The following is an 8,611-nucleotide window of genomic DNA, read 5'->3' as shown; positions in this document are numbered from 1 at the left end:
TGCTGCACACGATACATTTTGTGGTTCAACTGCCTTGGCCCCGAGGGTAGAAGGCAATTCTGAAGAGGTTTTGGGGTTCTGGGATGGGATTGGAAATACTTTGGTCATCCCTAGCCACTCAGGGCATGGACGATAAACAGATGGCCAAAGAGCTCCCTGGTACTGCAATGTGGGGGAAGTACTGCTGTCTCTCATCTCAGCCTCAAGGGGCCAGTAAGTATTGCCCATGGCTTTTTTTTTTCTCCCCGTAGTCATATCATTTTAGAGACTGGGAGCTGGAAGGGATGGAAGGGATGGCACCCAGTGCAGGACCCCTCTCTCTGCAGCTCGCCCACACATTGGATCTACCTATGGCCAGGGGGTGGGGGAAGGCTGAGGGCTGTTGATGAGCCCAGGTCCAGTTCAGCCTACCAGACTGGGCTAAATGTGTGTACATGAGTGACGATGATGCCTCACTTCCTCTGGGACAGGGCAGTAACTTCAGGCTATGTGATTTGTCTCTCCAAAGCCACTGGGAGCTCAGGGGATCAATCTTATTTAATGATTGTGTGTGGGAGGAGGTAGAGCTGGTTAATGTTTGTCTGGTTCCTCTTGGGCTGTGGGCCATATCTGGCTCCAGCCCTGGGCTCTTTGTCCCTCCCCTGGACTGGGCTGACAGTACCTAGTGACATAGTGCAGACACGCCTGCAGACATTCCCTGGGAAAGGGCAGCAGCAGCCAGGTGAGGAAGCTGGGGGCTGAGGGAGGTGGGCCCCAGGGGCTGGTGTGGCCCAGGAGGGCAGAAGCGGGGGCTGGGGAGAGGCCCGGGTTTTGCCTTCTCTTGGGCTCAGCATTCAGCCACTTATATCCCTTCTCTGCTTCCCTCTGAGCTGGGTTGAGGCCCCTCCTGCCTTAGTTTCTTGCTTAGTTTCTCCCTGTCACCCCCAACTCATCCTCTTTCCAGGCTCCGTGTTGCTTTTGCTCTCACTCTTGTTTTCCCAGACAAGAATCCCCCTCATCTCCACAGGGCCAAATCCCCAGAAAGACTTGAGGGGCCCCCACCAAGTTCAGGGTGGCCAAGTTTATCTCTTTAAGACATTTCCTGCCACACAGGGTTAGGCTTAGGGTTCAGTGGGGCCTCTGGGCACTGCCAGGTGCTGTCTTCCTTCCCTGATTAGAAGGTAAACCAGGCATGCAACCAACATGGGGCCTGTCAGAGGATGAATACAGTGCACTCAGCAGGCCCAGAGGACCAGCCAGCTGGGCCAAGATTTGGGAGCATGTGTTTCCATCTTCTTGAGGGTGACAGGGAGACCCAAGCTGAGCTTGGAGTAACTGATGATTGGGAGATCTAAAAGATGGGTGGCTCCCCCCCACCAGCTGTTTAAAAGTTGTTCCAGCTGTTGGAAATGGCATTGCAGAATGCATGGACTTTTAGAAAATGAGATGGGGAGAGGAGAATAGAGACAAGAGGGGCTTGAATGGAGAGAAGTATATATGAGGATGCAGCAGAGCAATGGGGAAGGGACCCAGACTTTGGTGAGGGGCCAACATGAACCCTAATCTGAGCTCCAGCACTGGCTTACCAGCTGTGTGATAAGTTACTCAGCTTCTTTGAGCCTCCATCTCCTCCTCTGTGAATTGCAGACAATAACCCACAGCTCACAGGGTTGTAGTGAGGATAAGAGTTAAGGAACAAACTACTTCTAGCACACAGTAGGTATTTCATAAATGGTGGCTGCTATAACAAGCCCAAGTAGAGAGCAACAGGAAGTCAGATAGCTGATGGAGACGTAAGAGGGTATAGTCCAAACAGTGACTAAGGGAGCTGATATTAGCAGGAGTTCTATGGAAAGACCGTGGCAGAGTGAGAGAAGAAGAAAACTGGAATGAGCTAGACTGGCCCTGACCCAAGCCCGGCCACAGAATACGTATGGCAGCGTGGAGGGAACAGTGCAGCGATTGAGGCGCTGTGGAACCACAGGGGGCAGGCAAGGAAGAGAAGCAGGTGAAGAGGCAGAGGGCTGGAGGAGTTTGGTCTTAGCCACGTCAAACTGATGAAGGCAGCCCAGAATTCAGAAGAAAATCTCAGAGAAAGGTCCCTGTCCTTTCCTGGCCAGAGGCTGCCTGTGAAACAGAGGAGGGAGTGTGGAGTCTGAGGCTGAGTGTAACCTCAGCCAGCCCAGCCAGGACCCTCTTCCCCAAACCAGAAAGACACAAGGAGTTGGAAGGAGGTACAGGGAAGAGGTGGGAGCAGAAAGAGAGAGACAGACTTGATGAAAGTGTGTGTGTGTGCACGCATCCCCACGCATGCTGGCACATGTGGAAAGGAGTATACGTTTTTGAGTTATGGGCCTGGTCTCAGAATGCAGAGTCCTTTAAGGAAGAGAGGCTGCCAGTGTACAAAGGCTTTGGGGTCAGAGGAAAACAAATTTAAAATTTGACTCTACCATTTCGCAGCAGTGCAGTTGTCATTGAGGTAAGTTATTTAACTTCTCTGAGTCTCGACTGCCTTGTCTGAGAAGTGGGTATAATATTAGTTGGAGGCACTAAGGACGATCTCCTGATTTGGAACTATGCTTGAGTGCTTGGGCAAATCTGAATATGAGGACAAGGCCAGAGGCTGACATGGTCAGAGAAGTCTTGCCCAATTAAACATGAGAGCAAAACACTCCTGGAGCAACACAGAGCATATCAATACCTGGACTTTAACCCAAAGTCACAAAAACAGTTTGGATTTCAAAATCAGGTAAGTCCCCTGGATGTTTTTGAAATGAAACCCTTGAGGTATTGATGTTGACATAGGGATCAGCTCTCCTTCCAAAGGGAGAGCAAAAATTGAGATCCCAGCGCCTGCACAAGGGTCCTTAGGGGCCCCAAAGGGAGCTCCTGGCTATGTTCCAGAGGGCTCAAGAAGATGGGAGGCGGAGAGCTACAAGAACCTAGAAACTCAGGGGTGGCCAGGCTGTCTGTGGGGCACCGCTGAGGGACAGAGAGAAGAGAACACATGAAGATTGCTTTGGGATTTGAGGAAGCAGCTGGAGAAAGGTAAGGAAGGGGAAACAGAACAAATCAGGAGGCCGCCGAAAGCCCTGGGAAGGGAGGAGAGGAAAACAGCTGTCAGTTATAGGAAAGGGGAGAAGGGCTAGAGGAGAATAAAAGCCAGAACAGTCTTCGATCTCTCTGTTTCTAAAAACACACTCATAGAAAGAAAAAATGATCATTGTAGCTGAGGCAGTAAAGCCTTATGGGAAAGAGTATGGGCTCTGGAGTCAGCTTGACCTGGCTCAAATCCCAGCTCTGGCACGTACTCACTGCATGACCCTTGTGACACTGGGGTAAGTCCCTTCACCTTCCTTTGCCTCAGTTTCCTCATCTGTGACATGAGGATTACAAATAACACCTCCATCATGGGTTTGTTCTGAGGTTCACATGAGATCGTGTGCGTGCAAGGGCCTGGCACATAACAGGGGCTCAGGAAATGGTTATTCTTAATAATGCTCCTCGACCACCTGTTTTTGACTCTAACATGTCTCACTGGATGAAGCATTTCTTCCTGGGGTATCTCCTGTAGCAGCTCTGCCTTCAGAATCCCAGGCTTGTGAGAAAGGGCACCTGTGTCCCTGCTTTTCCCACACTGGTTTAGGCCCACAGCATAAACTGACTGAGGCTTTTTTGTTAAGCTAAATGAAGAAACCTTGTTCAGAGAAGTAATCTATCTCCCATGGGCCGTCCCTTTGTCCCCTAGTTCCTGTCATTCCGTTCCGTTCCCCACAGCTTTTCCAGCTGCTAATACCCTACCCTTTCCCCTACAACAACCACTGCCCCTGCATCCAGGCCTGTGTGTTCTCACAGCCAGTTCCCGGCTTCCAGCATGATCTCCTTGCAACTTAATGGCAGAAGTGGTGGGAGGTAGAAGGAGGCCTTCTTTGCCTGCCTAAGGGACAGAGGGGAATTTCTTCCCTAGAGCAACCGGCAAGCTCAGGAGACCAGGAGTTACCATGTATGCTTGACTTGGGGGCAGGGCAGCAATGGAACAGTCTGTTCTGTCTCAGAAAGACACTATAGGTCAACAACAGCATTGGGAAAGAAAAAAGAGGGATATTGGGTTTGGCAGATCACTTAATTCCTCTGAAGCCACATTGTTTTCTCTTCCTGATAAGGTTTTTACTTCCCTTGATCATCAACTATGAAATTGGAGCTGGGCTAAGAACTTTTGCAGGTTGCTTCTTTGAACCTCACCATAATCCTGGCTATTAACCCCATTTACAGATGAACACGGCAGACTCAGAGGTTCGGTAACTCAGCCCTAAGTCGTAGCCAGTGAAGAACCAGGATTCAGACCCAAAGCTAGGTGACTCTTACCTATTCCATCTTCTAACTTTCTGTTTGCTTGCTTAACGTTTGCTTTCTCCTCCTGGCTTGTCCTCACCTGGCCACCCTCGATATGGGCTCAAGGAGGGATGGTCAGGGTTTGCTCCATGACACTGGAGGTGGACTGTACTCACTGGTCAGCAGCTTCCTTGTTTCTTGTGCTTTCATGGGTAGCATTAGCCTTTGCTTTTGTTGCTGCTGCTGCTGCTGTTGTTGTCATTAATGGCTAGGCTTTGCTTTTGTGGACACCATCTGCAAAAGCACAAGGATTATACTGTGGAAAGAGCCTAGACTTCTGCTGTGGATACCTTTGTGTTTCATCTTACTCAAACACTTCAGCTGTGTGATCTTGAGTGAGTTACTTAACTTATCTGAGCTTCAACTTCCTCATCTGGAAAGACTGGGGTAACAGTCCTTAGACGCTTGCTAAATGGGTCAAAAGAATGTATGGGAAAACACTTAGCACAGTTCCTGGCTTGATAAATGTGAGCTCCCTTTCCTAACCTCAAGCTCACCCATTCCCTGGAGGGGATCTAAGCCTAGGGAAAATCCTGCTGAATCTGTTTCTAGTAGAGTCACCGGAGAGGGCCTCAGCCCAGAGCCTCCTGGTTCCCCCGTGTCCCCTCTTACATGCACCTGTCTTTGTTCCATCTTCCCCCGGCCCGCCCCGCTGCGGCCATTCTTCTGGTGGGGCTATGGGGCGGGTGCGGCGATGGACCGGGCGGGCACAGAACAGGTGGGTGCAGGCTGGGTGTCCGGCGCTGGGACACAAGTGCTCTGTGTGTAGGGTGGGCGGAAGTCAGGGCGTTTGATCTGAATTCTAAAGGGCGTTGTTCAGAGCCCCACAAAGGTCCCATTGTGCAGACACTGGGTATAAAGCAGCATATGACTCCCCAGCACCGGGTGGCGATGAATTGGGACGCAGGCGCGGACCCAGGGACCACTCCCCCTGCACAGACATGAGACCATAGGGGACCTGTCTGGGTGGCCTCAGGGATAGGCGCTCCCCAAGGTAATGAGGCTTTGTTGGGTTTACCCCAGGTCCAGACTTAAGGAGCTGGGGGAGGGGGAGCTAAAGAGGATGGGCCGATGGCAGAACACGATGGGCCTGGCAACAAAGGGCAGGAGAGGAAAGAATGTTGGATGAAGGCGAAGAAAGGAGATGGGGCTCAGGGAGGTCAAGTCATCAAGTGAATGAGGGAGGAGGAGAAGAAGGAGGAAAAGAAAGAGAAGGAGAGGCTAGCACGGGAGAGGGGGTGGTGAGGAAAGCTGACTCTCCTTCCTTTCTTCTCACTGGCTCTTGGAAGGGGTAAGGGGGTGTCAGGCAGTGTTATGGTGCCTGGCTTTCGGCCCCAGCTTCCTGACAGCTTGCTCTGTGGCTCATGTTTTGCAGGTGTGAATGAGGCAGGATGAATTGGACGGGTTTGTACACCTTGCTCAGTGGTGTGAACCGGCATTCTACTGCCATTGGCCGAGTGTGGCTCTCGGTCATCTTTATCTTCAGAATCATGGTGCTGGTGGTGGCTGCCGAGAGCGTGTGGGGTGACGAGAAGTCTTCCTTCATCTGCAACACCCTCCAGCCTGGCTGCAACAGCGTCTGCTACGACCACTTTTTCCCCATTTCCCATGTGCGTCTGTGGTCTCTGCAGCTCATCTTGGTTTCCACCCCAGCTCTCCTCGTGGCCATGCATGTGGCTCACCAGCAGCACATAGAAAAGAAAATGCTGCGACTTGAGGGCCACGGGGACCCCCTACACCTGGAGGAGGTGAAGAGGCATAAGGTCCACATCTCAGGGACACTGTGGTGGACCTATGTCATCAGCGTGGTCTTCCGGCTGCTGTTCGAGGCCGCCTTCATGTACGTCTTTTATCTGCTCTACCCTGGCTACGCCATGGTGCGGCTGGTCAAATGTGAGGCCTACCCCTGCCCCAACACAGTGGACTGCTTCGTGTCCCGCCCCACGGAGAAAACCGTCTTCACCGTCTTCATGCTGGCCGCCTCTGGCATCTGTATCATCCTCAATGTGGCCGAGGTGGTGTACCTCATCTTCCGGGCCTGCGCCCGCCGAGCCCAGCGCCGCTCCAATCCGCCCTCCCGCAAGGGCTCCGGGGGCTTCGGCCACCGCCTCTCACCTGAGTACAAGCAGAATGAGATCAACAAGCTGCTCAGCGAGCAGGACGGCTCCCTGAAAGACATACTGCGCCGCAGCCCCGGCACCGGGGCCGGGCTGGCCGAGAAGAGCGACCGCTGCTCAGCCTGCTGATGCCACAGACCAGGCAACCTCCCATCCCGTCCCCCACCCTGCACCGGCCTGCCCCTCCTTCTCCCCTGCCGGTGCACAGGCCTCAGACTGCTAGGGATTGCTCCATCAAAACCTTCCTTCCCTCCCAACTTCCCTTCCTCCCAGGGCCTCCTGCCTCAGGGTCTGAAGGGGTGAGGATCTGGAGGCCACCCACACCAGCACTCAAGGCTACTGGGGGTGTGGGCCATGCTCGTTGCCCACACCCGTTCCACTTCCCTCTCCCTCTCCCTGGGACCCCTGGGGACCAGAGGTAGGATGCTCTGACAACATCTCCAATTATGAAACTAATCTTAACCCCGTGCTGTCAGATACCCTATTTCTGGAGTCACATCAGTAGGGAGGGATGTGGGCAAGTGGAGTAGAGGGAGGGTGCTGTGGACGTGTGGGTGGAGAAGGGAGGGTAGCAAACACAAGAAAAGGAGGAACAGTGCTTGCCGGCCCGAGGAAAAGGAGGACATGTCTGGGGTGGAGGAGGTAGGGAGGGAGAAGCAGGCAGATAAGCTGGAGTGGGGGTTGGTCAGGGCTGCCTTTGCCTCTAGTCCCTAAGGCCTCTCTCTGCCTGAAATGTTACACATTAAACAGGATTTTACAGTAAATGAAGAGGTGGCTTGTGTGTTTGTGAATTTCTTTCTCCTGCAACCTCTGACCTACCCCTGGATGAGCTGGCCTAGGCTTTTTGCTGATCAAGAAAGGAATGGGCAAAAGAGATAGTGACTTGAGTAGCTGAAACTGCCAAGGAGGGATCGCCCACCCCCCAGGCCGGGCAAAACCAGGCCCGGGGCCATTCTCTCCTGTTTTTTGTTGTTTTGGTTTGGGGTTCCCCCCACTCCCATTTTTTAATAACAGCTTTATTGGGCTCTAATTCACTTACTCCTTCCTCTGATGTGATTTTTTCATCCATTTTAAGTATATGGTTTATTGAGTTTGGGTAATTGTGGGCAGTTTCATAAACACGACCACTATCTATTATGAAACATCTACATTCCCTCAAAAAGTTTCCTTGGGCCCCTTCCTCTGATTTTAAAAAGATTAAAACGACAACTCCTGGAGAGACAGGAAATGATAGAGAAAGTTCACAAGTCGGAGAGGGTAGCAGGCATCCCCTTGGCTCCACCCACACGTCCGCTGCACTCCTGGGAGAAATATGCCATTCTTCCTAGAAACTCAGCGTTCACTGCTGATTGATGCCCCCAAGCCACCCACTGGATTGCACAGTGACTTGGACCCCTTTCCTCCGACATAGCCCCAGATTCTACCTTCCTGCCCAGTTTCCTTCCCTCAGGAATCAATGTCTCCCACCCCAGAGATGCCTCTAACACAGGTCAAACATTTCACAGCAGCAGCAGCAGCAGCAGTTTCCTCGCCAGCATCACTCGCCCAAGAAGCAGATAGCCCCCTCTCCCTTGGTCAGCTGTGGTAGGAAGAGCTCCAGGTTGGCACTTGATAAAGCTGGGTTCAACTCCTGGTTCTGTCACTTAGTAGCAAGGCATTCCCTTCTCCAAGCTTCAGCTTCCTTGTGAGCAGACAAGGGCTGGCCTAGCACCTCTCTAAGCTCCCTTTAACACTCTGGGTTCCTCGGATTCCCAAAGGACTCCCCCAGTTTCATGAGGGTCCCCCATCACAGAGTCACTGCCCTCACCAATGGCCCCTTGGAGTAAGAGTTTTCCCCACAGTAAGTTTCTCCCCTCAGCTTCCCTACCTCTTAATAGAAAAAATTATTTGCCACTCCCTCTCAGAGAATGCTGACTCCCTGTGGGAAGTATATCAGAAAGGAAGAGAAAATCAGGCATAAGCTTATCAGAATTGTTCTCCAGAAACAGTCTTTTCCCTTCAGACAGAAAGCCTGAAAGGCTTCCTCACTCAAGGAGGTTTCTCCTTTAGAAAAGAAAGGAGAGAGTAAGTATTCCTTTCCCACACACTCAGCAATCCTGAGAGAGAGCTCCCCCCTCTCTTAA

At 52.2% G+C, this 8,611-nt stretch overlaps 1 protein-coding gene across 2 annotated transcripts; it reads left to right on the top strand.

The window, feature by feature from the left end:
- Positions 1-676: 676 nt before the first annotated feature.
- Positions 677-7,252, top strand: GJB1 (gap junction protein beta 1). Of its 2 annotated transcripts, none has more exons than XM_067022864.1 (2): positions 677-721; positions 5,747-7,252. In XM_067022864.1, the coding sequence occupies exon 2, from the start codon at positions 5,763-5,765 to the stop codon at positions 6,615-6,617; it is 855 nt and encodes a 284-aa protein (XP_066878965.1). In that variant the 5' UTR covers positions 677-721; positions 5,747-5,762; the 3' UTR covers positions 6,618-7,252. The 2 variants fall into 2 exon arrangements, with proteins under 2 accessions (XP_066878965.1, XP_058906458.1); XM_059050475.2 differs by lacking the exon at positions 677-721 and adding an exon at positions 5,255-5,365.
- The last annotated feature ends 1,359 nt before the right edge of the window (positions 7,253-8,611 follow it).

This window comes from Kogia breviceps, chromosome X (assembly GCF_026419965.1).
Source record: "Kogia breviceps isolate mKogBre1 chromosome X, mKogBre1 haplotype 1, whole genome shotgun sequence".
Lineage (NCBI taxonomy): Eukaryota > Metazoa > Chordata > Mammalia > Artiodactyla > Physeteridae > Kogia > Kogia breviceps.
The sequence above is the reverse complement of the archived record's forward strand: the minus strand, read 5'-3'. Positions and strand labels throughout refer to the sequence as shown.